Source organism: Euleptes europaea, chromosome 4 (assembly GCF_029931775.1).
Source record: "Euleptes europaea isolate rEulEur1 chromosome 4, rEulEur1.hap1, whole genome shotgun sequence".
Taxonomy (NCBI): domain Eukaryota; kingdom Metazoa; phylum Chordata; class Lepidosauria; order Squamata; family Sphaerodactylidae; genus Euleptes; species Euleptes europaea.
Window position 1 is genome coordinate 9307950 of NC_079315.1, and position 27625 is coordinate 9335574.

Consider the following 27625-nt stretch of genomic DNA (forward strand, 5'->3'; position numbering starts at 1 on the left):
ATGTAGGTTTGATTTTTATTTTTATCTTATATTTTGGAAATGGAAATATTTGAATTAATTGGTTCTATAGAATAGAGAAATATTGTTTATATCATATAATTATGTGAATGGATGATGGAAACTATTGTACTATAAAAAGCAATTAAAAATGTTATAAAAAAAGAAACCTGCTCTAACACAAAACACTGTGGCTGTATGTAGGTTTGATTTTTATTTTTTTATCTTATATTTTGGAAATGTACATCCAGTTTTTTTTTTCCCCCTTTAATTTTTTTTGGGGGGGCCCCTAAGCTATAGCTTGTTTAATTTATACGTCAATCCGGCACTGCCAGGACGCGAACCCGCGTCCCGCTGGGGCTTCCGAAGCCGCTGGCCGGCGGGGCGGGGTCGGGCTGCGCGGCCCCCGCGTAAGAGTCCTTCCCGGCGCTGCGCCCGGCGCCTGGCCCTTTAAGGCTGGCTCCGCCCCCTCCCGCGACCGGCTTTAGGGGGCGTGGCGCGATCCCGGCAGGGGAGAGGCGGAGTCTTCGCGCGCCTCCATTGCTGGGCAGAGGAGGAGGAGGAGGAGGAGACGCGGCCTTGCGAGCCTGGGAGGCGCGCAGGAGCTCCGGGTGGGTGGAGGGGGACGCGGCCCCGATCCGGGGGTCGCCCTCTGCCCGGGCTCCCCCCCCACCCCCGCCGCCGCCTTCCTCTCCGGGGTTGCTGGGCTGCAGCCCCGCGACTTGTTTTGCAACGCTTTGGGGACGCGGCCGAGCCGGGGAGCGCTCTGAGCACGTGCAGAGTGGCCCTTTCGCTCTTGCGGACGGCTTTCTTCACGCCAGGCAAGGGCGAAGGGCCACTCTGCACATGCTCAGGGCGCTCCGGAGTGAGCCTCAGCCGCCATGTGTGTTGTCATGTGTGTGTTTGCTGCGTTCGCCAGCTTCGCTTTTAAGGCTGTGCTTAAGCACGTAGTGGGGGGGCCTGATCCATTATATTAGGTGCTGGGGAACACCGGCAGGATGGTGCTGCTGCAGCCGTCTTGTTTGGGGGCTTCCTGGAGGCCCCTGGTTGGCCCCTGTGGGCACAGACTGCTGGACTTGGTCTGATCCAGTAGGGCTTTTCTTATGTTTTTATCATAATTATAATATATATAATTATATTAGGTGCCGTGGAACGCAGGCAGGATGGTTCTGCTGCAGCCGTCTTGCTTGTGGGCCTCCTAGAGGCACCTGGTTGGCCCCGGTGTGGACAGACTGCTGGACTGGATGGGCCTGGGTCTGATCCAGCAGGGCTTTTTTAATGTTCTTATCATAATTATAATATATATATATAATTATATTAGGTGCCGTGGATCACAGGCAGGATCATGCTGCTGCAGTTGTTTGTGGGCTTCCTGGAGGCACCTGGTTGGCCCCTGTGGGAACAGGCTGCTGGACTGGATGGGCCTGGGCCTGATGCAGCAGGGCTTTTCTTATGTTTTTGTCATAATTATAATATATATATATATATAATTCGGTGCCATGGAATGCAGGCAGGATGCTGCTGCTGCAGCCCTCTTGTTTGGGGGCTTCCTGGAGGCACCTGGTTGGCCACTGTGGGAACAGACTGTTGGACTGGATGGGCCTGGGCCTGATCCAGCAGGGCTTTTCTTATGTTTTTATCATAATTATAATATATATATATATATATAATTAGGTGCCATGGAATGCAGGCAGGATGCTGCTGCTGCAGCCCTCTTGTTTGGGGGCTTCCTAGAGGCACCTGGTTGGCCCCTGTGGGAACAGACTGTTGGACTGGATGGGCCTGGGCCTGATCCAGCAGGGCTTTTCTTATGTTTTTATCATAATTATAATATATATATATATATATAATTAGGTGCCATGGAATGCAGGCAGGATGCTGCTGCTGCAGCCCTCTTGTTTGGGGGCTTCCTGGAGGCACCTGGTTGGCCCCTGTGGGAACAGACTGCTGGACTTGATGGGCCTCAGTCTGATCTAGCATGGCCTTTCTTATGTTTTTTATCATAATTATAATATATATGAATGCAGGCAGGATAAATGCTGCTGCAGCCCTCTTGTTTGGGACTTCCTGGAGGCACCTGGTTGGCCCGTGTGAGCAGACTGCTGGGCCTGATCCAGCAGGGCTTTTCTCATGTTCTTATGATGCACACCTATTCTCTCCAGTCTCAGAGGAGCATGCCTGTTATATTAGGTGCTGTGGAGCACAGCCAGGATGGTGCTGCTGCAGTTGTCTTGCTTGTGGGCTTCCTGGAGGCATCTGGTTGGCCACTGTGTGAGCAGACGGCTGGACTGGATGGGCCTTGGTCTGATCCAGCAGGGCTTTTCTTATGTTCTTATCCAGCCTTTGTGTTTGTGGGGGGCGCATATTCCACTTGGCTTGGGAGCCAGTGGGTCGGTAATGGCTGCACTGTCGGAGCATGACTTAACCCCCGCCTGCCCTGAAGCTCACTGAAAGCATTGGAGCAATTCTGTTTGCTGGGTGTTTTTAAAACCCCCGCTGTTTCGCCTATGAGTTCAGGGTAGCTTGTGTGAGTTGCATCTGTTTTATCCTCCCTGCAACCTGTTGAGGTAGGCTTGAGCGTGAGAGAGAGACCGGCCTGAGGTTACGCAATGTTTAATTGCAAACAGGGACTCGAACTTTGCTCTCCCTGGGCCTAGTCCAAACTGCTGGACCATGCTGGCTTTTTCTTCCAGCCTAGCCTACCTGCCAGGTTTATTGTGGAGGTAAAAGACAGGAGACCCAGCAACTAGGTCCCGGGGTCCTTAAAGCAGGGGTGTCAAACTCATTTGTTACGAGGGCCGGATACAACATAAATGTCACTTGGTCTGGCGGGGCCATGCCTCGCCAGCCCAGATCGAGAGTGGGGGTCTGCCTCGCGAGCCGGATAAGAGCTCCCAAGGGGCTGGATCCAGCCCACGGGCCTTATGTTTTTTTAAATATATATTTTATTAACAATTTTAAACATTGCAAACACTTAAACACACATCCACTTACAGATTAGAACTTCTTCCTAGGAGATTGGTGAACAGTTATGAGTAAACCAATAAGTGATCAAGAATACTGAATTATACCATGTTTTACTTAATAATTAACTGTTCTAAATTGCATATAAATCATATAAGCCTTTTAGTCTTCTATTCTACCAGTCTTCTGATTCATCAAAGCTCTAACTTCTAACATTACAAGCCATCTCTAATACTCCTGCTTTTAATCTTCTCTCCCTGCTTTGGCTCTACTAAAATTTCTTATCCACAATTTACTACCTACTTTCTCCATCTAACCTTAAAACCCACGACACCTCATGTACAGATATTTTATACTTTCAGATGAGCATAATCCCACGGGCCTTATGTTTGACCCCACCTGCCTTAAAGGATGAGTGGGATAGAAAATGTGACCAACTTCATTTTTCCCTCGTTCCTTAAGGAACTAGTCGCTACCCTAAGCAATTGCGGCCATGTAGTGCAGAAGTGTGGTTATTCTGGATTAATTCACTGTTTAAATGTGGCATCGTGCTGGGAAACGAGGGTTGATCTGCACCTCCCTCATTTTGTGGGTTCCCCTATCGCCTTTTGGAAATCTGCCCGGTTGCTGGTTGGAGCAGAAACCTGTCGGGCCGGGTTGTCTTACCCAGCGGGCAAAAGAGAGACGTCATCCTGGGCTGGCTGGGAGAAGCGGCAGCCCCCGTCGTTCTAACGATCCTGTGTTGGCTTCTTGTGTGCCCAGGGTGAAGGCGGGTTCCGGCGCGGCCTTCTCCCGTCCCCCGCCATGGCGATGAGGGAGCTGGTGGAAGCGGAGTGCGGGGGCTCCAACCCCCTGATGAAGCTAGCTGGCCACTTCACCCAAGACAAAGGCCTGCAGCAGGAGGGGCTCCGGGGACCCCTGGCGTGGCCCCCCGCGGCTCCGGCACATGAGGGGGTAAGTGGAACTAGGCGGGAGAGCCGGATGGCTTTTGGAGCCGGAGAGACTTTGGGCGTTGCCTGACCATAGGTGAGGATAGTAATTCCAGAGAGGGTGTTTCTGTTTGCCACTGCTCTTCGGTAGTTACATTAGGACAGCATGATGCTGCCTGATACAGAATAAGACCATTGGTCCCTTAAGGTTAGTCCTGTTTACTCTGGCGGGCAGCGGCTCTCTGCAGTCTCAGGTTATGATCTTTCACATCTTCAGCTGGGGAGGCGCAGTGGCTCAGAGGTAGAGCCTCTGCTTAGCATGCAGAAGGTCCCAGGTTCAATCCCCGGCCTTTCCAGTTAAAGGGACTAGGCAAGCAGGTGATGTGAAATACCTTTGCCTGAGACCCTGGAGAGCCGGTCTGAGTAGACAATACCGACTTTGATGGGCCAAGGGTCTGATTCAGTATAAGGTAGCTTCATGTATTCAATATGCCCAGGCTGGGTTTTGGGGAGAGGCTGTGGCTCAGTGGCAGAGCATCTGTGTGGCATGCAGAAGGCCCCAGGTCCAATCCCTGGCATCTCCAGTTAAAGGGACTAGGCAAGTAGGTGATGTGAACAGACCTCTATCTGGGACCCTGGAGAGCTGCTGCCGGTCTGAATAGACAATACTGATTTTGATGGACCAAGGGTCTGGTTCAAGATAAGGCAGCTTCATGCGTTCATCAAGGGTTGCCAGCTCTGGGTTGGGAAATACCTGGAAGTTTTGGGGGTGGAGCCTGAGGAGGGCGGGGTTTGGGGAGGAGAGGGACTTCAATGGGGTATAATGCCATAGAGTCCACCTTCCAAAGCAGCCATCTTCTCCAGATGAACTGATCTCGGTTGCCTGGCGATCAGATGTGACAGTGGGAGATCTCCAGCCGCTACCTAGAGGTCACAACCATGGTAGCACTGTAGCTAAATGAAATTAACAATGAAATTGACAGTCTCTTCATATAAACAATGATGTGATATTCCACTACAAAAATGACCCTATAATAACACACATGTTTCCTGACATACAGATTCCTATGTGCTATGTAGGGTTATGTGTGTGAGTTAAGTGCCGTCAAGTCGCTTCCGACTCATGGCGACCCTATGAATGAAAGTCCTCCAAAATGTCCTGTCTTTGACAGCCTTGCTCAGATCTTGCAAATTGAAGGCCGTGGCTTCCTTTATTGAGTCAATCCAACTCTTGTTGGGTCTTCCTCTTTTCCTGCTGCCCTCAACTTTTCTTAGCATGACTGTCTTTTCCAGTGACTCTTGCCTTCTCATGACGTGATCAAAATACAATAGCCTCAGTTTATGTACATAGTGTAATATACAGAGTTATGTACATAGTGTAATATAAAGAGCTACGCTGATGCAAAAGAATCTATGTACATAACCCTACACCGCACGTAGGAATCTGTATGTTGGGAGACTCTCTTGCGTGTTATAGGGTCATTTGTGTAGTGGAATATTACACCTTTGTTTCTCTGAAGAGACTTTGTCAATTTCATTGTGAATTTCATTTAGCTACAGTGCTAACCATTGTCGTAATCACCTGGAGGTTGGCAACCCTGTTCGCATCACTGACTACCAGATCCTTTTTTTTGGCTGGAGAGGCCGGGCATTGAACCTGGAACCTTCTGCATGTCGAGCAGACGCTCTGCCTCGGAGATAGAGCCACACCTCCCCTGAGACTTATGAGGGATTACTGGCAAACGTTAAGCATCGTGTCTATTTTTATAGTTCCGGAGCTTTGGTTTAAGAGCAGAAATAGCCAGCTGCACGCCCGCAGGTGTGCTGGAGCGATGCGTGCCTCTTCTAGCCCAGTGGGGCCCTCCGCACATAAAAAGCGAGAATGTGGCAACCGGGGGGGCCTATGGAACATGGTTTTGTTTTGAGGGGCATGTCCTTCTTCTCTACCATAGAAAGAGTGCGGTTCTGCCAAAGCCAAAGCACTCCTTCTGAGCTAGCAGCGCTTCACCTGGGGCATCATGGAAAGGCACCCCTAAGATTTCTGCAGTGATGCTCAGGGTCCAGCGCTGCCTGGAAGAAAAGCCCACATGTCTGACGGATGGTGCTGTGGCTCAGTGGTAGAGCATCTGCTTGACGTGCCGAAGGTCCCAGGTTCAATCCCCGGCATCTCCAGTTAAAGGGACTAAGCAAGTCGGGGATGTGAAAGACCTCTGCCTGAGACCCTGGCCAGTCTGAGTAGACAATACTGATGGACCGAGGGCCTGATTCAGAATCAGGCAGCTTCACATGGGGAGGGGCTGAGGCTCAGTGGTAGAGCCTCTGCTTGGCGTTCAGAAGGTCCCAGGTTCAATCCCCGGTGTCTCCAGTTAAAGAGACTTGGCACGGAGGTGATGTGAAAGACCCCTGGGTACCACCAAGGGTCTGATTCAGTAGAAGGCAGCTTCAGGTGTGTTCTGACCTGGCAGGCCCACTTCCCAGCTCAAGTGGCGAGGCCCCGGAGATCGTCTCTTTTGGCACTGGGAAGGAGGCCTGCCCGCTTAGCCCGGGTGGGCAGTGCTAGGACTTCCCTGGCCGAGATATTTATGGGTGGGATATGAAGTGATGTCCTAGGCGGGGGTGGGTAGGTGAGATATTTAACTGGCGTTGCAAGCTGCCATGAACCACGGGGAAAGGAGGGATGCAAATGTTTTAATAATTAAAATAAATAAACCGTGGTTTTAGCCGAAGGGTCTGCCTTCTCCTCCCTTCCCGGTCTGACCAAGTTAGTAATTGCTCATTTAAGTAATGAGTGCTTTTAGTATTGAGGGTGGGAGAGCTGCCAAGTTGGAAAGCAGCACAAAGGATTTCCATGCATCTTTGGGCCCAAAGTAAAATCTTTCATTATGAGAAGCCTAGTTCCCTTGAAAGTTCCCCCCCTCCTCATCACGTGCTGCCAGATCCTTTTCACTAGAGATGCCAGGGATTGAACCCTGGATCTTCTGCATGCCGCTCCCTGTCACCCCTCCTCCCATCCTGCTGTGTACACGGGGGCAAGGTATTGCATAATAGGCAGGAAAGAAGATTGTGTGGTTTGTGCCTGTTATGTTGTCCTGGAGGTATTGCAGTAACTCCAGGAACGGTGTGCTGGGAGGGGCTGTGGCTCAGTTTGCAGAGCATCTGCTTGGCATGCAGAAGGTCACGGGTTCAGTCCCCGGCATCTCCAGTTGAAGGGACTAGGCAAGAAGGTGATGTGAAAGACCTCTCTGCCTGAGACCCTAGAGAGCCGCTGCCGGTCTGAGTAGACAATACTGACTTCGATGGACCAAGGGTCTGATTCAGTATAAGGCAGCTTCATGTGTTGTCAATGCTATGCAAATCTGGCAGGACAGGAAGCTGGAGGAGATGCGCAAGAGGAGATGCGCAAGGGCAGTTTCAGACAGGATGGAGTGGCATGGAGAATAGAAAGTGAACCCCTGTTGTCTCTCTGTCCTTTGAGATGGCTGTCCTAACTTCTGCTAACGCCCCCTGTTTCTCTTCTGTAGGTGTCTAAACCTCTTGGAAGAGCCTCAGAAGATGAGGTAAGATTTTGTTCTCTGCATTTGCTCTTTTCCCCTTTTTCTCCTCCCTCGTCGTATTCTGTATGGACTCCTACTGCCATCTCATGCGTGTGCACACACATTCCCTCTCTCTCCTCTCTTCTCTTTCTCTCTTGTATATTATTGAAAGTATTTCAGGATCTCATAGAATCATAGAGTTGGAAGGGACCACCAGGGTCATCTAGTCCAACCCCCTTCACAATGCAGGAAATTCACAACTGCTTCCTCCCCCACACCCCCAGTGACCCCTACTCCATGCCCAGAAGATGGCCAAGATGACCTCCCTCTCATCATCTGCCTAAGGTCATAGAATCAGCATTACTGACAGATGGCCACCTAGCCTCTCCTTAAAAACCTCCAGGGAAGGAGAGCTCACCACCTCCTGAGGAAGCCTGTTCCACTGAGGAACCGCTCTGTTAGAAAATTCTTCCTAATGTCTAGATGGAAACTCTTTTGATTTAATTTCAACCCTTTGGTTCTGGTCCGACCTTCTGGGGCAACAGAAAACAACTTGGCACCCTCCTCTATATGACAGCCCTTCAAGTACTTGAAGATGGTTATCATATCCCCTCTCAGTCTTCTCCTCTTCAGGCTGAACATACCCAGCTCCTTCAACCTTTCCCCATAGGACTTGGTCTCCAGACCCCTCACCATCTTTGTTGCCCTCCTCTGGACATGTTCCAGCTTGTCTGTTAACATCTAGATCTGTTAACATCTAGGCCGATCCTTCCGGCAGATGGCAGAGATGACTTTGTCATCATTTTGAGAGGTGTTGTCTTCCTTGACTTGGTTGCTGGCATTCTCTGTAGCGGCCCTGAACCTCTAGAACGGCCTCCCCAAAAAGGCCATCCTTACATCTGTTTAGATTGCTTCTTGGTTGAAGGTTGTTTTTTTTTTTAAGTTGCTCTGGAGGCCGCAGAACGCTCTTCTGTTTATTGAGGCAAAGATTTCTCCTCTTGGGATTGACAGACTGGTTACTGTTGACTTCACTACAACATATGGTTCTGGCGGATTGTTATATGCCTCACAGTCTATGTTTTGTAAGTCTTCTTGAGCTTGGAGAGAAGGCAGGAGGTCGATGCTTGAAAACGATAATCGCTTCTCTTGCAGCTGGTGGCGGAATTCCTTCAAGAGCAGAATGGCCCGCTGTTGTCTCGCGCCCCACAGACGTTCAAGATGGACGATCTCTTGGCTGAGATGCAGGAGATTGAGCAGTCCAGTTTTCGGCAGGCCCCTCAAAGAGGTGAGATCCTAGTAAGGTCAAGGTGTGAGTGTGACAGAACCTCCCTCAGGAGAAGGGGGGTGGATCAGTCATTAGCCATATTGTCTGTTGTTGTTTCTTGTTGAGGCGTGTGTGTCTTTCAGTGGGGTGGGGGGGCGCTTAATGGGTTTGGGAAGAAAGGTAGGAGAAGCAGGTTCTCCTGCGCAGTGGTGGTTTTCTCATCTTGGCAGGTAAAGGGATGCTTGCGACCTAACACGCCCGCTCTGTCCTCTTGTCTCCTGTTCCACAAACACCAGCGTGGTGCTGTGTTTAAGAGCGGTGGTTTGGAGCGGCGGACTCTAATCTGGAGAACCGGGTTCGATTCCCCACTCCTCCACATGAGCGGGTGACTCTAATCTGGTGAACTGGGTTGGTTTCCCCACTCCTACACATGAAGCCAGCTGGGTGACCTTGGGCTAGTCACAGTTTTCTCCGAACTCTCTCAGCCCCACCTGCCTCATAACGTGTCTGTTGTGGGGAGGGGAAGGGGAAGGTGATTGTAAACTGGTTTGATTCTTCCTTAACTGGTACAGAAAGTCAGCATATAAAAACCAACTCTTCTTCCTCAGCTCCAGGGGTGGCGGCCCTGGCTCTGTCGGAGAACTGGGCGCAGGAGTTCCTTGACGCTGCTGACAGTACGGTTGACGTTGCGGCGGATTATAATGAAGCTGACTGGTCTCAGGAATTCATCGCGGAGGTTACAGGTGAGTCTGGTGTGTGGTGCACTGTCAACCCTGAAGCTGTTACTCGCAGTGGAGTCCTAAGCAGAATTAAGTGTGTTGACTTCAACGGACTTGGAAGGAATTTAGCTCTGCTTAGAGTTGCCCAGTCATTGCCTTTATTTCTCTTCAATGTGCCTTAAAATGCGTGAAGACCCTGTCCCCCACCTTCTCAGTGTATTCGGTGATGTAGGTGTGGAGAGAGCCAGTGTGGTGTAGAAGAAAAGTTGGTTTTCATGTGCCAAATTTCGCTACCACTTAAGGAACAATCAAACCGACTTGCAATCACCTTCCCCTCCCCGCAACAGACACCCTGTGAGGTAGGTGGGGCTGAGAGAGCTCTAAGAGAGCTGTGACTGGCCCAAGGTCACCCACGTGGCTTTATGTGTAGGAGTGGGGAAACCAACCCCGGTTCACCAGATTAGCCTCTGCTGCTCATGCAGAGGAGTGTGGAATCAAACCCACTTCTCCAGATCAGAGTCCACCACTCCAAACCACTGCTCTTAACAGCTACACCACTCTGGCTCTCAGAGTACCGGAATAGACTCTGGGAGACCCAGGTTCGAATCCCCACTCTGTCATGAAAGCTTGCTAGGTAACCTTGAGCCAGTCACACACTCATCTGCCTAGCCTACCTTACAGGGTTGCTGTGAGGATAAAATGGAAGGGAGAGCAGAATACTGTGAACCACTTTGGGTTTCCATAGGGGAGAAAGGCAGGCTATAAATGAAGTAAATAAATAAATAAGATGATACTGATGGGGAAATGCCATGAACTTAACAAGCTGCCTTATACTGAATCATACCCTTGGTCCATCAAAGTCAGTATTGTCTACTCAGACTAGCAGTGGCTCTCCAGGTCTCAGGCAGAGGTCTTTCACATCACCTACCTGCCTAGTCCCTTTAACTGGAGATGCCAGGGATTGAACCTGGGACCTTCTGCATGCCAAGCAGAGGCTCTACCACTGAGCCACAGCCAGATCCTTGCGGGTGCATCATTGGTGGTGTGAGAAGGTTCACTTTTATTGCCCCTCTGCCTTTTCTTAGTTCCTTTTTTGAGAAACCTGATCTATTCCTTGAACAAAGCTGTTGCTGACCAAATATATTTATATAGCATCCTTTTAAACATTCAGCATGTACAGGGAAATAGCTTGCTTTAATTTCTCAGCCTTTTTAAACTCTCGGATGTCCCTGTGACCCCAGTATCCCACCTGAATCTGCTAGTGCAACTTGAACCAGTTGGTTCTTGCTCTTCCGCGGTGGCTGGCTGCAGCAAACCGTTGCTTTCGTTGTTCTTGACGGCAGTCTTCTCGAAGCCCCAATAACCAATGTGTCCTTGCCTTAGTGTTGGCCTGGTGTTATCTTCCTCCACAATCAGAGGGGATATAATAAACATCTTCAAGTACTTGAAGTGCTGTCATACAGAGGAGAGTGCCATGTTGTTTTCTGTTCCCCAGAAGGTCGGACCAGAAACAACGGGTTGAAATTAAATCAAAAGAGTTTCGTCTAGACATTAGGAAGAATTTTCTAACAGAACGGTTCCTCAGTGGAACAGGCTTCCTTGGAAGGTGGTGAGCTCTCCTTCCCAGGAGGTTTTTAAGCAGAGGCTAGATGGCCATCTGTCAGCAATGCTGATTCTATGACCTTAGGCAGATGATGAGAGGGAGGGCATCTTGGCCATCTTCTGGGCATGGAGTAGGGGTCCCTGGGGGTGTGAGGGGGAGGTAGTTGTGAATTTCCTGCATTGTGCAGGGGGGTGGATTAGATGACCCTGGTGAACACATGAGCACATGAAGCTGCCTTATACTGAATCAGACCCTTGGTCCATCAAAGTCAGCATTGTCTACTCTGACCAGCAGCTGCTCTCCAGGGTCTCAGGCAGGGGTCTTTCACATCACCTACCTGCCTAGTCCCTTTAACTGGAGATGTCGGGGATTGAACATGGGACCTTTTGCATGCAAAGCAGATGTTCTATTACTGAGCCACGGCCCCTCCGTGGTAAATGAATCTTTCAATCTTCCTTTAATTTGTAAATTTACTAATATTCCTGTAGTGTCAATATGTGCCAGATTGGATCATCATCCTTGGAAGCTAGAGCTTGGGAATTGGTTTGTTAGTTATTCCGGATATTAGCTCTAATAAAAGCAAATCCTTTCAAATTTTCCTCGTCTTTTTTGACTCCAAACTTCCTCTCATCGGTTTAAGTCCTGACATTATTCAAGGACTTGGTCCTACAACTGTTTCCTTAATTAGGAAACGTGTCCAGGAGATGGATTATTTGAGTACATGTTTTTGTGCCTGCAGGGTTTGTTTTTCCTTCCCTTCCAACTCAATGATTCTGTTCAGCCTTGTATTCCAGGCCCTTCTGATCCTTATTGCTTCACTGTGACTTCCATTCCAGTGGCTTTTCATCCGTCTGAAAATACGGAAAGCCAAACAAGGCGCAGTTATCTCTGCCAAATTGCTAGCCCAAATCACTTGGAGCTGTACTGTCCTGTGTTGGATTTTGCATTTTCTGGCCCTTTGTCCCAGCTGTAGATTGTTGGGAAATAAGGCATCCTGAAATAACTAGCCGTGTTGTGTGACCGCTAACTTGTTCTGTTTTAAATGGAACTTTGAACCCCAGTGGACTTTGAGTAGATCCATGCCACTGTTTTTGTTGAAGTCTGCAAAAATAGCATTTAGCATTGTTCTCATCGTTTCACTTGCGAACTGTCTTAACCAGGTGTTTCTCTCTGACGGATGATAGTGGATAGGACATTCTCCCCCCTCCCTAATTTGGGATATTCAGAAATGCCCAGGTTCCTATGAGATAACATTAAAATATGATTAAAATAACTTTAAAACAGTCTGACCACCAAGAAGCTAGTAATTAAATACGTTAAGCTCCCTTATTAAAAATAGCTTTAGCTCCGATTTTCTTGGCCGCTAAAGTAAAGAGTGACACTTTGTAGTAAACATCAGGGTTGGCATCTGATAGGAAGAAAGAGCAGCTTCTCTGGATCCAAAAAAAGATTTAGGCCCTTTCAAAACGCTCTGAGAAATTTAGGTCTCGGCTCTGTGTAGAGAGGATAGTAAAAAGGTGCAATGAATTGCAATGCCCAGGTACCTCCCTCCTTCCGTTTCAATTATTCTCCATTTCCCCAAAGATCCCTTATCGGAGTCGCCTGCCAAGTGGGCGGAGGAATATTTGGAGCAGTCAGAGGAGAAGTTGTGGTTGGGCGAATCGGAAGACCAAACGCTGGCCGATAAATGGTAATTTCTTTCGGCTTCTTCTCACACCGGCATGGTGAGGTTTGAAATGTGATGGAATCCCATTCTGACGCTAAGGCGGTCCTCTCCTCTAGAGTTGGTAGGTAGAGAGCAACTAGGAGATCTTCAGTGGCCAGAACTGCAAAGGACGGGCAAATATTAAATAATATGTCCTGAGATGCCGATAGAACAGCCGGGACATTTAGGAGAAGCATTGCTATGGTGGATTGACTCAATAAAGGAAGCCACAGCCTTCAGTTTGCAAGATCTGAGCAAGGCTGTCAAAGACAGGACATTTTGGAGGACTTTCATTCATAGGGTCGCCATGAGTCGGAAGCGACTTGACAGCACTTTACACACACACACACATTGCTGTGGTGACAGATCTGTCCCTGACTGTTGTTGGGTATGGGGAGGGACAAGCAGCCCCATATCTCTTGCTAAGAATGTATATATCCAAATGTTAATGTTTTGTTTTCCTTCATACTTGAGTACTTATTTTTTGGGTTTTTTGTAAGGGTAACCTTTTTTCCTTTCCCTCCCGTCATAATGTTAAAGCAGGTACGCAGTCAGTTGGCAGGATCTGGCTAGTCAACCACTGTTCCCAATACAGTCTTAGGATTTTTTTTTCTTTAATAGAAACTTAGAATCTTTCCACTTTCTTCCTGAACCGACTTTGCGCTTTCTGATTGCAGGTACGAGGAATACCAGCCTGAAGATGACCTTAAGAAAACAGCCAACGATTTTCTGGCAAAAGTGGACGACCCCAAACTGAGTAATTCTGAGGTAAAACACACACACCCAAAAATGTCTTTTTTTTTACAGCAAAGTTGACATACTTGTTAAGCCAATGTGCTGAGTGTGAGAACAAATGTTATTTTTTTCCTCACTTTATGGGTGTGTGAGAAGATGTGGTCCCTCACTCCTGTGCTGTGGATGTTGGCGACATGCCAATCCCACCGGTTATTTTCTTTTCACTCATCTTTTGAACGAGGGCAGGGTGTCAGGTGATGACTTTATCACATCCTTTCCCTGTAGGCAGATCAAAAAGACAACAGCCCCCCACCGAAGAATAATAATAATAAAAAGGATGGTGTAAATTTTCCCTTGAAGGTGTATTCCCCCCCCCCACAGAAGTGGTCACTCACAGACATATAGGCCTCCCTATGTAGAAGGGGGGGAAAGATACAGTAAATGTACTGTGTATTTTAATTTTTTTTTAAATGTACTGTGTAAGGGCTTCACAGTGTCATGCAGTTACACAAAATGGCATCCTGTGAAGGATGCCAATTGCTTTAGGTATGGAGAGACGGTGAGGTGAAACTGCTTGGCATGCACTGAGCTTCAGTCTAGGGCCCCGTTTGACTTCGGCGTGGGTGCTAGATTGGTATAAAAGAGGGCCAGTGGGAAGCAGCAGACTGAGGGCTAGCTTTGGGGCAGGAAGGCCTCGGTTTGAATTTTCATACTCCGCCCCGAAGTCCACTGGCTATCTTTGAATTAGCCACTCTCAACCCGATCTATTTCTCAACCCGACCTGTTATTCAGTCTCACCCCGATCTGTGTTCATGGGGATAAATGTACGGCTGTGCCATCTTCCTTGGAGGAAGGAAATGGGCGATAGAAATCTGGCCATCTGTACATTGGGAGCTTGCCACCTACCTACCTACAGCAGTGAATCTGAGATGGGCAGGCACACGCTGGCTTGGATCGAGCCAGCTTCTTTCACTCCATATTTGCCCAATTTTCCTCCTCACCGCAGCCTGGATCCCACATGGTGTTTATTCATATGGGTCCCATGATCCCCGTCGTAGCCTCTTTTTGGTGGTCAAAGAGATCCCTTCCTCTCTTTTACACCAGCAGGAAGCCTGGCTAGATGCAACCCACCCCTTCATGGAAGGATGGGTATCGTGTGTTAAGGGGTAGAAATTGGAGACCGCTGGATCCACTTGACACACCTCTGCCAACCCCTGGAGGGGATGAGAAAAGTTGCTGGCAGGCCACGTCTGGGCCCTCCAGCATTACCTTGTTTGCACAATAAACCTCCCCAATTAAGAACATAACATAAGAACATAAGAAAAGCCATGCTGGATCAGAACAAGGCCCATCAAGTCCAGCAGTCTGTTCACACAGTGGCCAACCAGGTGCCTCCAGGAAGCCCACAAACAAGACGCAGCAGCACCATCCTGCCTGTGTTCCACAGTACCTAATACAATAGGCATGCTCCTCTTTTCCTGGAGAGAATAAGTGTGCATCATGACTAGCATCCATTTTGACTAGTAGGCATGAATACCCCTCTCCTCCATGAACATGTCCACTCCCCTCTTCAAGCCTTCCACGTTGGCAGCCATCACCACATCCTGGGGCAGGGAGTTCCACAATTTATGCGCTGTGTGAAAAAATACTTCCTTTTATCAGTTTTGAATCTCTCACCCTCCAGCTTCAGCAGATGACCCTGCATTCTAGTATTATGAGAGAGGGAGATAAACTTCTCCCTGTCCACTCTCTCCATACTATACATAATTTTATAGACCTCTTCTCATGTCTCCCCTTAACCGCCTTCTTTCCAAGCTAAACAGCCCTAAGCTTTTCTAGCTGATGACCATATGCCTTTAAGCACCCGCCACTTCCCTCCATGTTCCTTCTGCCCCAGTTCAGCTGAATGTCCGTCTCCTGCCTCGTTGGCTCGGCCCAGTCTAGGGTCCAGGCTTGCCCAAAGAGCAACGAGAGCGTCACAGTGTCTCTTTCTTCATGCAGTTCCTAAAGTTTGTCCGCCAGATTGGAGACGGGCGGGTGTCCATCGAGGCCAACCAAGTGACCATTGCCCCCAGAGACCAGGATCAGGCAGAGCAATGGGCAACTGAGTTTATACAGCAGCAGGTAGGATTCCCTGGCTGCGTGGTCTGCGTAGCCAATAAGCTAGTTCCTTGACAGTGCCCAGCCAAGGAGGGGGGCAGTGTGTTGGGGTCCGGAGCCACGAGCGTGTGCAGAGCGCATGCACAAGCGGGTGCAGAGCAGTACCTCGGAGCACAGGGGAACCTGCCACAGCACAAGCTTTCCTGTAGCAGTCAGTCCTAGTATCCTGAATCCAGCTTCCAATAGGTGTGTGGACAGTCCGTGCCTTGCTGAACAAGAGCCAGCTGAAGAAAAAGGGGGGGAAACTCAACCTGAAAGTTAGGGGAAACCAAAAGGGTTGAGCTAAACACTATTTAATAAAACAACAAATCTGTTTTTATTATGGAGTGTGCACAATTGTATTTAAAAACACGAGGCCTAAAAAACACATGCTTCCTAAAAAGCTCAAACTTAGTACAAATATTGCCAACATATGCACAGTTGATGTTAGTACATAAAAGGACTAAAATCTGACCAGACCCGTTTCGGCCTTTTAGAGGCCTTCCTCAGTGGTCGTACATACACAATTTTGCAATACACGTCCGGACATATACACAAACATACAAGGTAAAAAATATGTACAAGCCTTCTATTCTGTGTGGCTTTATGTAAAAATGGTTAGTCCGTGTATCTTAAAACTTGGCTCACGGCTCACACCTTGTCCAGTGTTTCAGGATGTGTATTACTTCAACGCTCTTGTGAAAAATACATAATAAAAACAGATTTGTTTTATTAGATAGTGTTTAGCTCAACAAGAGCCAGATCGGAAGGTGTGTTTTGCTTTCGAAACGTTGTCCATTATTCGGCCGTGACACTTCTGACCGCCTTCTGCCATGTTCTCCCTGTAGAATGCGTCTGAAGCCTGGGTTGATCAGTTCACGCACGCCGGGGACACGTCGGGCCTGGACGCCGAGTTCGAGCAAGCCAAGACGGCTGTGGAGGTAATTTGCTGTCAGGCAGGTGGGGCATGAAACCCCCCCTCCCCGTTTTTTAAAGAATTTTTATTATGTTCCATAAAATCATATATAAGCTTTTCAACAAATACTTAAAAGTAACTACGTAAATAATATCATTCTTCTTTTCCCTATTTTTTCCTTACTCTAAAAGGTGGTAGTGCTAAATATACTAAAACGGCTTAATATTTATGTATTTAATATATTTTCCTATGTATCCCCCACCCCTCTTTCCCTCTGTATCCCACTTATGACTTAAAATCAATAAAAGATATTTATAAAAAAAAAAGTAACTACATAAACATTCGTATCAAGATATATGTTTGTTGAAAACACATTATTTATAAAAGATTAAATAAGTAAAAACTTCCCCTTCATCCACCTCCACCTTTCTATTTGCTTGTTTGGTCTTTTGCAATTAAAATTCTAATCCTAATGTTATTTTATATTATGTCTAACAATAACTTTCTTATTGCATACTAATTTCATTTTAACCCAAGAAAATAAAAGGAAAAACATAATATATTGTTTAAAAACTTTGGTTATTAAATATTATGTGTAATAATAAAAAAACTTAAATCCCATCTTTATACTGAATAGTTTGTTTTAAGTATTGCAGTTTTTTACCAATACCCTATTGATCAGTGGATTAGAACAAAGAATAACCTTGCAATTTCCCCATGTAAGTTTCAGTCTCACAGTAAGCCCTCCATACCTCCCATTCGCCCATAAACTTTGTCTTTTTGGTTTACCAAAGCTGTAAGTTGTGCCATTTCCGCCATTTCTAACATCTTTTGTATCCAGTCATTTTTGTCTGGTGTCTCAGTTGATTTCCATTTAGCTGCATATATCAGTCTGGCGGCTATGGTTGCATAGTGGGTCATGAAACCCTTCGAGAGCAGTGGGGGGCATCGCTCGCTTTCCTAGGCAGGGTCAGGCACCGTGATAAGGGACCAGGGCAGGGCTGGCAGGGATCGCGGGGGAACGAGCAGCCCTGTTGAGGGAGTGGCAAGAGGGCGTCCAGTGTCTTCCTCCACTCCTGCTGCAGCCACCCCAGATCATTCTCTGACGGCCTGATCACAGTGAAGCCCTCAGGCGGTGAGCTGCATGCCGAAAGTGGAGGCTGCGGAGGAACGATTGAGTGGGAGCCAGGTGAAGGAGCTGGGTGACCTGAGGCCCTTCTCTTCGATGAAGGCCAGAGAGGAACACTCCCCCCTCCTTCTTCACAGGGAGATGTCTGCTCCACGAATTTTGGAACTTTGACTCTGAGGGGATGGGGATAGGGTTGCCAGCCTCCAGGTAATAGCTGGCGATCTCCTGCTATTACAGATGATCGCCAGCAGCTCCCCTGGAGAAAATGGCCTCTTTGGCCATTGGACTCTATGGCACTGAAGTCCCTCCCCTCTCCAAACCCCGCCCTCCTCGGGCTCCGCCTCCCCAAACCTCCCGCCGGTAGCGAAGAGGGACCTGGCAACCCTAGATGGGGACCTTCCTGACACTTCTGTTTTCCTTCAGTCGGATGTGGATTTCTGGGACAAACTGCAGGCCGAGTGGGAGGAGATGGCCAAGCGGGACGCAGAGGCCCACCCTTGGCTGACGGATTACGAGGACCTCGCCAGCTCCTCTTACGACAAGGTACCGGCGCCCTGAGAATGCTGTCTGCAGGTCTCTCGGCCTAACCTCTTTTACAAGCAGCTCTGTGAGTCTCATGACTCCAGCATGGTGTAGAGGTTAAGAGCGGTGGTTTGGAGCAGTGGACTCAGATCTGGAGAACCCGATTCGATTCCCCACTCCTCCACATGAGCGGCGGAGGCTAATCTGGTGAACTGGATTTGTTTCCCCGCTCCTCCTCATGAAGCCAGCTAGGTGATCTTGGGCAAGTCACGCTCTCTCAGCCCCACCTACCTCACAGGGTGTCTGTTGTGGGGAGGGGAAGGGAAGGTGATTGATTGTAAGCCGGTTTGAGTCTCCCTTAAGTGGCAGAGAAAGCCGGCATATGAAAACCAACTCTTCTTCTGATCCGGGCCCTTCCTCCAGTCCTTGAAAAAAGTAGGAGGTGTTGTTGGTGGGCAGGGGGTCAGTCTCTTCTGACAGGGCTGCCCCTGATATGTTTAGAAAAATAAGACAAACTGTTGCTCCCCTTCCCTGATAGGGATACCAGTTTGAAGAAGATAACCCGGTCCGTGACCACCCACGTGCCTTTGAAGAAGGCCTGAAATGCTTGAAGCAAGGGGACCTTCCCAACGCCGTGCAGTTCTTTGAGGCTGCGGTGCAGCAGAATCCTGAGCATATGGAGGTGAGTGAGGAAGGGGAGAAAGCTCCCTACTAGGGCTGTGCACCATTCCCCCCCTCCCTCGGTCCTTTTTGGGTTTAATAGACCCAGAAATTATCGAAAAATCAGAAAAAAGCCAAATCGGCATATCGGCTTTTTGGAAAAAAAAATTTTGGGTTTATTAAACTCAAACCCAAAAAAATTCCAGCCGCCTCCAACTCCACGTGGGTCTCGGAGGTGGCAGGTGGAGGAGGATGTTGGGATTTAAAAGCCGCCTGTTCCCTCCACCCCCACCCCCCATAACATTTTTTGTGTTAGGCCTGGCAGTACCTGGGAACGACGCAAGCAGAGAATGAACAAGAACTTGCAGCGATCAGCGCTCTCAGGCGGTGAGTCTTCCGCTTTGGGTGGGCTGGCGTAGGGCAACCGTGATATTGTGCCTTTCTTTGACCGCCATATGGCAGTTGTCTCCGCTCTTGTCCATAGAAGAGTCTGAAAATGTAATGCCTCCGTCTGGACAGCGACACTGGTCAAAATCCCTCAAATCCACCTTGTAAACCTGCCGTTCCCATGAAGCTTTTGGCTTAAGCGTCTCAGCCCTCCACAACAGAGAGCCAGCGTGGTGTAGTGGTTAAGGGCGGTGGACTCTAATCTGGAGAACCGGGTTCGATTCCCCACTCCTCCACATCTGGAGAACCGGGTTGGTTTCCCCCACTCCTCCACATGAAGCCAGCTGGGTGACCTTGGGCTAGTCACAGTTCTCTCCGAACTCTCTCAGCCCCACCTGCCTCACAAGGCTGCCTGTTGTGGGGAGGGGAAGGTGATTGTCAGCCACTCCGATTCTCCTTAAAAGGTAGAGAAAGTCAGTGTGTAAAATCTAATTATGTTTCTTCTCCTCCTCCTCTAACTATCTATGTAGAATTCTATTTATTATTACAGGGTTTCTGGTTGGCCACTGGAGATCTGATTGGCTGCGCAAATTTCTGTAATGTTGCTTCAGTAGCAGCTGCCACTATGTTGTTGGTTTTTATTCTTTTTCTCACTCCTCTTTCCCTGTGTATTTTTTTAAAAAAATTACTCCTCTTGTGCCCTGAACTTGGACTTCCTTTGTGTGTGGCTCTCTCTCTCATGGTAGCCATTTTGTGGTTGGCTCCATCTCCCATGATGCCCACTATCTTGTGGGGTTTGAATTACAAATGTGCCTACAGGCTGAAAAAGTTGGGGACCCCTGTTATAGAGCAACAAGTCCCTGCCCTATGGATTTTCTAGCTATTGTTCACCACAAGAGTGCCTTAGAGGAGAGGAGAATGATAGTGGTGAGGGTCCCCAGGGGAGGAATGTGCCTTCAGTTCCACAGCATGTGGGGGGTGAGATCTCAGGGGTTTGCTCACCTTCATCCTTTGCGACCCTTCCCTCTAGATATGTGTGTAAGCCTATGTATACATGTGAGAGCCAGCATGGTGTAGTGGTTAAGATCGGTGGTTTGGAGCGGTGGAGTCTGATCTGGAGAACCGGGTTTGTTTCCCCACTCCTCCATACGAAGCCAGCTGGGTGACCTTGGGCCAGTCACACTCTCTCAGCCCCACCCACCTCACAGGATGTCTGTTGTGGGGAGGGGAAGGGAAGGGGATTGTAAGCCGGTTTGATTCTCCCTTGAGTGGTAGAGAAGGTCGGCATATAAAAACCAACTGTTCTTCGTCCTTCTTCCTCCTTCTTCTTCCTCTCCTTCTTCCTCCTTCTCCTCCTCCACCACCACAAGGGGGGCATTAGAGGAGAGGAGAACGATAGTGGTGAGGGTCCCCAGGGGAAGAATCAGATCAGCCTTTCAGTTCAGCAGCGTATGAGGGATGAGATCTCAGGGGTTTGCTCACATTCATCCTTTGAGACCCTTCCCCCAATATATATGTGTAAACCTTTAAAGTGAATTTTAAGAAGGTATGTGACCTATTTTCCCTGCACATTTGGTCTTGTTCTGGTAACAGTGCCCTGTAGAGGGAGGTGGTTTTTGTGCCGGCTGGATGATGGGTTGCCTGGCAACAGGGCAGGAAAAGAAGAAAGTGAACTCCAAGAGGGAGAAAGAAATGAGGCGTTTTTTTCCCTGAGGAGCAGGAGGATTTTCTCTGGAAGAAGGCCCAAGCCTCATGGCAGAGTGATCCGCCACACCTCTTTTCCAATGTGAACGTTACAGGATGATTTCCTTTCCTCCTTTGCTCCTATGACCCAAAGGTCCTGAGCAGTTATTTCTTAGGGGGAGAAATGTATTTGTATGTGGCCATAGGCCTTCACAAAACATCATCCACAAAGTAATACAATATTAAAAAAAAAAGACATGTACAAGAAAATAAAATCTAGTAGGGTTATCATGGATACGAAGCACCAAAACCAACATCATTTGTGGGATTCTGCTCTAGAGCTAACTACCTTAGCTCTTATTTTTCTAGCTGCCAGAGCAAACCATGATGTTCTATGAGAAATATACTCATTGGAGTCAAACAGCAAGAATATGATTTTCTCCTTTTCTGAGTGGAGGCTTGTACCCACTAGTAGCCCATCCAGAAACTTAGTCCTGGGCTGTGCATAGAGTGGGGAATGGAGTAAATAATGGGGTAAATCCTCCTGCACACGGGTATTGCAGATACACAAGCGTTGATCCTTGGGGATTTATTTGTACTGCCTGACTAAAACAGCCGTTGGCATGGTTTCAAAGCGTAGAGCAGAAAACGCTGCTCTAAGGTTTATTTCTTATGGGAAAATACGATGGAGAGATATTTGGCCACAGCCAATGTTATGTTTGGGTCTCCGTCCATCAGCCAAAAGGGGACTATTTTGTTAGGGGGGCAGGAATTTTCACCAATATGGGGATAACCCATTTATCTCCTTGGTGTTTAAAGAAGGGGGCATTCCATCCTCTTATGAGATAACGTGTCAATTTTCTTTGAATTGCATGGGCAAAGTCTGCCAGAATATGGCAGATTTCTATATCTTCCGTTTAATACTGCTGCGGGTGCAGCGTTTAAACGGGCGAGCATCAAGGCCCTTCGGAAGGATGATTACGGTTATGGAATGTGCTCCTCTCAGAAAAGATCGCTCTGGTGTCGATGTGCCGATCATTTCCCTTGGTGCCTGCGTTTGCCTCGTAGGTGTCTGGAGCTGAGCCCTGCAAATCTCACGGCGCTCATGGCTCTGGCGGTCAGCTTCACCAACGAGTCGCTGCAGAAGCAGGCCTGTGAAACTCTGCGTGACTGGCTGCGTCACAAGCCGGCCTACGCTCACCTGGTGGGGAAGGAGCCTCCAGGAGAAAGCCAGGGCCTTGGGCCTTCCAGACGTATCCTGGGTTCCCTCTTAACGGAGTAAGTCTGGGGGAGATAGCCAAGTGGGTGTGGCGGTGAGGGTTGCCAACCTCAGAATGAGTAAATTAACAGACAGCTTGTGCTGTAAGCATGCAAAAGGTAGAGAAAGCATGGCAGCTATGGCCAGATATACAGACTGAGTAACCATTCAAATCGCAAACGTGTCAAGATGTGTATGTTTTTAAACAAATCAGTTATAATAACGCAACTGGTATATTGTCAATTCTTAACATGTATAAACTCTCATGTGGTGTAAAAGGTAAAGGTCCCCTGTGCAAGCACCGGGTCATTCCTGACCCATGGGGTGACGTCACATCCCGACGTTTACTAGGCAGACTTTCTTTATGGGGTGGTTTGCCAGTGCCTTCCCCAGTCATCTTCCCTTTACCCCCAGCAAGCTGGGTCCTCATTTTACCCACCTCGGAAGGATGGAAGGCCGAGTCAACCTTGAGCTGGTTGTGTGTGTGTGTGTGTGTGTGTGTGTGTGTGTGTGTTAAGTGCCGTCAAGTTGCTTCCGACTCATGGCGACCCTATGAATGGAAGTCCTCCAAAATGTCCTATCTTTGACAGCCTTGCTCAGATCTTGCAAATTGAAGGCTGTGAGCCGGTTACCTGAACCCAACTTCTGTTGGGATCGAACTCAGGTCGTGAGCAGAGCTTGGACTGCAGTACTGCAGCTTACCACTCTGCGCCATGGGGCTCCGTATTCTTAACATGTACAAACTCTCATGTGGTGTATGTACATAAATATAACCATAAGAGTCCAGAAGAAGAACACTGAAACTTGTGTTACAATGAGGTTGACTCCAACAAGAAAGAGCTTGGGTTGGTTATGACAACTGACGAAAGTCTCAAATGCCAGGTATCAAAATGAATACAGAAGAACCCAGGTAACGATGCAATCCAGTGTGAATTTCAGGTAGAAAGGAAACTATATACGAAATAAAGAAGCACAATGAAGCAGAACACGTTTCCGGTACAATCCTGTTTCATGCCTCCTTCCTCAGTTGCGTTTAAACTTTCAAACTCCAGGGATGTACATTAACAACCTTCCCGGAAATCGCATATTAGCTCATCTCCGAATGAGGCCTGGAGTTCTCTTGGAAACACAACTGATCTCTAGACTACAAAGATCTGTTCTTTTTATATATATATAGAACTCTTTATTTTAACTTTAGTTTTTAAAGCAATAACAACAATAAAAATACAACAGCAATAGGTTAAACGTCCTTGTACAGTTGAGATTTGTTCCAATACTTGGTTCCAATATACGTTCCAATATTATACATCGGTGCTTTTTACAGAAATCGTACCATTTGTTGTATTCACTTAGCTGAACGTAATAAATGCAAATCATACAATAGTTTCGTGGGCATCATTTACTTCATGACGCCCCCTTCTCCTCAAATTCTAGAAAATGCAGCCATCTAGTTTGTAGTTCTACGGGCGTCATTTACTTCGTGACGCCCCCTTCTCCACATATTCTTGAAAAGGCAGCCATCTAGTTTGTAGAGCAAGATAAGTTATTTGCTACTTTGAGTTGTGAAGCAATCTTATATAAAATTAAAAGGTTCCACACCTTCTCATACCACTGCCCAGTAGAAGGCATCTTTGCTTTTTTCCAGTATGAGGGAATCAGAAATTTGGAGGCAGCTTTGGAGAGTGGACTCCATGGCATACCATAGAGTCTAGGAGAAACGGAAGTCTAGAATGATATCCCTGCTGAGCTCCTTCCCATCACCAAACGCCATCCTCCCAAGGCACCAAATTTCCAGGAATTTCCCAGGTTGGAGTTGCCAACCTTGGGGCAGTGGGGAAATACAGATGTGTGTGTGAGGACGCTACTTTGCTCTTTCCGTCCTCCCCAGCTCACTCTTTGTCGAAGTGAAGGAGCTGTTCTTGGCAGCGGTGAGAAGCAACACCTCCACCGTGGACCCCGACGTGCAGTGTGGCCTGGGCGTTCTCTTCAACCTGAGCGGCGAGTATGAGAAGGCCGTGGACTGCTTCACCGCGGCGCTGAGTGCACGCCCAAACGTAAGGGAGGAGCAGGACCGCTGGGAAGGAAAGGGGAGGAGGACCAGGTCTGTGAAGTAGGGCCTAGTTCTCGTTGACACGATCTCAGCGCGCCTGGGCTTTTACGCCTTCAGCGACAGGTGGGCTTGCATGACTGAATGCATCTTTAGACAACAACCACCTGAATCCCTCCTTATAGAATGCTAGCCTATCAGGAAAAAGGCTAGGGTGGAACCCTTTGCCCTGAGGTGCTAGCTCAGGGGTGTCGAATTCATTTGTTACGAGGACCGGATATGATATAAATCTCACTTGGCCGGGCCATGCGTACCATAAAATTTGATGTCAGGTGTACAAACTTTATAGAAGACACAGGCAAAGCCAAATAATGATATCATTTTTAACTAAAATAAGTAAGGGCCAGTAGTGGTTAAGAGCAGGGGGGGGGTCTGATCTGGAGAACTGAGTTTGATTCCCCGTTCCTCCACATGAGCGGCAGAGGCTAATCTGGTGAGCCTCCACATGAAGCCAGCTGGGTGACCTTGGGCTAGTCACAGTTCTCTCTGAACTCTCTCAGCCCCCCCACCTCGCAAGGTACCTGTTGTGGGGAGAGGAAGGGAAGGCGATTGTCTGCTGCTTTGAGACTCCTTAAAGGTAGAAAAAAGCAGGATATAAAAACCAACTCCTCCTCTTCTTCTTAAACCGTATTGCATGCTCAAAACAGAGGAGACTTGAACAGGGGACTTCCTAGTTTGTAGTTCCTACCATTGGCACCATTGTGCTCTTCCACTACTAGTGTGCATTATAAAAAAATCTAGGAGAAATGGAACCAAAGTGTAAACGGACTGTGGTTCATTCGGGAGGGGCTGTGGTTCAGAGGTGGAACATCTGCTCCGTTTGCTGAAGGTCCAATCCCTGCCATCTCTAGTTAAAAGGATCAGGTAGCCGGAGATGTGAACGACCTTCCACCAAAACCCCAGAATGCAGCTGCTGTTCAGTGGGAGCAGTACTGGGGTTGATAGACCAGTGGTTTGTCTCAGTACAAGGCAGCTCCGTGTGTTCAAGGGCTTGTGGTGTCTCCGTGTAAGGACATGAAGTTCAAGTGAAGTCAGTTTGTGAAGCCTGTCCTTGGCCCTTTCTCTAGGACCACCTCCTGTGGAACAAGCTGGGTGCCACCTTGGCCAACGGGAACCAGAGCGAGGAAGCCGTCGCAGCGTACAGGCGGGCCCTGGAACTACAGCCGGGCTACATCCGCTCCCGTTACAACCTGGGCATCAGCTGTATCAATCTCGGAGCTCACAGGTGAGGGAGAATTGGTGAGAGGTAAGCTAGGCTCTCTGAGCATCTGGTCCCCTTCTCACAAAGTGTGTGTTGTGGTGGAACCACCATGAGTTTTCTTCCTTTCTCTCTTTCTCCTCCCCTTAGCAAAGAGGCATGTTCCTTGCTTAGAGCCATAGAGTTGGAAGGGACCACCAGGGTCATCTAGTCCAACCCCCGGCACAATGCAGGAAATTCACAACTACCTCCCTCACCCACACACCCAGTGACCCCCCCCCCCCACTCCATACCCAGAAGAAGGCAACAAAAACCTTCCAGGATCCCTGGCCAATCTGGCTTCCTGACCCCAAAGTGGCGATGGGCATTTCCCTGGGCACAAGAGCCAAAGACTGACATAATCCTTCCTGCCCTCCCTTTCATGATCGGCCCAAGTTCACAGAATCAGCATTGCTGACAGCTGGCCATCCAGCCTCTGTGTTAGTGGTCAGGAGATGCCACCCACCATGGGAACTGGCTTAACTGTCACCACTCTGTCAAAACACTTGGCCACACTGCCATTTGGAACAAGTTTTGGGGAAGGGACTAGACCAAGTAAAGAAGGCTCCTGTGCACACCCAGGCCTGAGAAATGAGCTGGGGGCCGAGCAAACTGGATTGGCCCTTAGCACAGAGAGCACACGGGTGCCTTAAGAACCTTGTTGGCTGGTCACATGTTACCTCTCTGGCCCCTCCCTGCCTCATGAAGCTCTGTACTGCTCAGGAGCATCTCCCATTATCTGTGCTTCCTGCAGTAGCTTTGTGGCTTCCCTGGTGAAGGGGCCCAGAGCCAGTGTGGCAGCCTCAGTTGCCAGTGCATTAGCCCCAAATAGTTCTGTAGCTTCAGGCGTGTCTGAGTTGTAGGTCATTTATGCATGGGTACTTTCACTCGTATTTGCCCCCGGTCTGTCTCGGTGGTTCCTTGGAGTTATGCATGAGTTTCCCCTCCATTAGAGATGTCGTCGCTGCCAGCCCTCACAAATCCTGGGACTTCCCGTTCCTCTGTTAACCCAATTCTTCTCTCTCCCCTGAGCTCAACCTGGGTGAAATCCCTGTGCATAAGGCAAAGCGTGGGACACGCAAGCTTGGCTTCTCGCACAGCCAATTACAAAGTAGCGTGTAAAGAGGTGGGGATAAAAATGCTTCCTGCTTCCCCGGAGCTCTTTCTGAGCAGAAGAAAGTCTTTTTAAAAACCGAGGCTTGGATTTCTCCCCCCCCCCCTTTCAAATTGCTCTGTTTTCTGTTTTTTGTTCTTAAAATGCTGTTTTATGTAGCAGTTGGGTTTTTGGGGGAGGCGGGGATTTTTTCTCACAGTGAGCTCTACAAAGCAGCATTTAAAGGGGCGGGGACTTGATTTGAGCTTGGAGGCTGCTGGTGCAGAGATTCCCAACAGGAAAGTGTTGGTCCAGCAAGCAATGAATCTCAGGTAAAACTCCCATGCATAAACGACCGTGGAGGCCTGGAGGATAACGGATGGCACCGATTGAGGGCTGGGGGCCTTGGGACTGTTGCCCGCGTCTCCATTTGGGGCACTCTGTGTCTCTGGACCTCCCCCCCCCACCCGTCACCAGCATGGTGTAGTGGTTAAGAGCGGTGGTTTGGAGCGGTGGACTCTGATCTGGAGAACCAGGTTGGATTCCCCCACTCCTCCACATGAGCGGCGGGGGCTAATCTGGTGAACTGGATTTGTTTCCCCGCTCCTCCACATGAAGCCAGCTGGGTGACCTTGGGCTAGTCACAGCTCTCTCAGCCTCACCTACCTCACAGGGTGTCTGCTGTGGGGAAGGGAATGTGATTGTAATCCGGTTTTAGTCTCCCTTAAGTGACAGAGAAAGTTGGCATACAAAAACCAACTCTTCTTCTACTACTACTACTTTGCTGTCTCCACAGAGAGGCCGTGGAGCACTTCCTGGAGGCCTTGCACATGCAGCAGAAGAGCCGGGGGCCCCGAGGGCAGCAGGGCGCCATGTCCGACAACATATGGAGCACCCTGCGCATGGCCCTGTCCATGCTGGGCCAGAGCGATCTCTACTCGGCGGCGGACTCCCGAGACCTCCCGGCCTTGCTGCAGGCTTTCGGCCTCCAGCAATGACTCTGGGACGGGCTCCCCTGCGAGTGCGGGACGGGCCCTTACCAACG

The 27625-nt window shown here is 48.8% G+C and overlaps 1 protein-coding gene across 2 annotated transcripts; it reads left to right on the top strand.

Annotated features, from left to right (window-relative positions):
* The first annotated feature begins 3762 nt into the window (after positions 1–3762).
* On the top strand, positions 3763–27625 carry PEX5 (peroxisomal biogenesis factor 5). Of its 2 annotated transcripts, XM_056847915.1 has the most exons (15): positions 3763–3915; positions 7412–7447; positions 8576–8708; positions 9296–9430; positions 12594–12699; positions 13392–13482; positions 15451–15573; positions 16437–16529; positions 18057–18176; positions 18694–18837; positions 19132–19202; positions 21954–22163; positions 24032–24197; positions 25318–25475; positions 27377–27625. In XM_056847915.1, exons 1-15 carry the CDS (start codon positions 3766–3768, stop codon positions 27576–27578), a joined length of 1938 nt encoding a protein of 645 aa, XP_056703893.1. In that variant the 5' UTR covers positions 3763–3765; the 3' UTR covers positions 27579–27625. The 2 variants fall into 2 exon arrangements, with proteins under 2 accessions (XP_056703893.1, XP_056703894.1); XM_056847916.1 differs by lacking the exon at positions 15451–15573.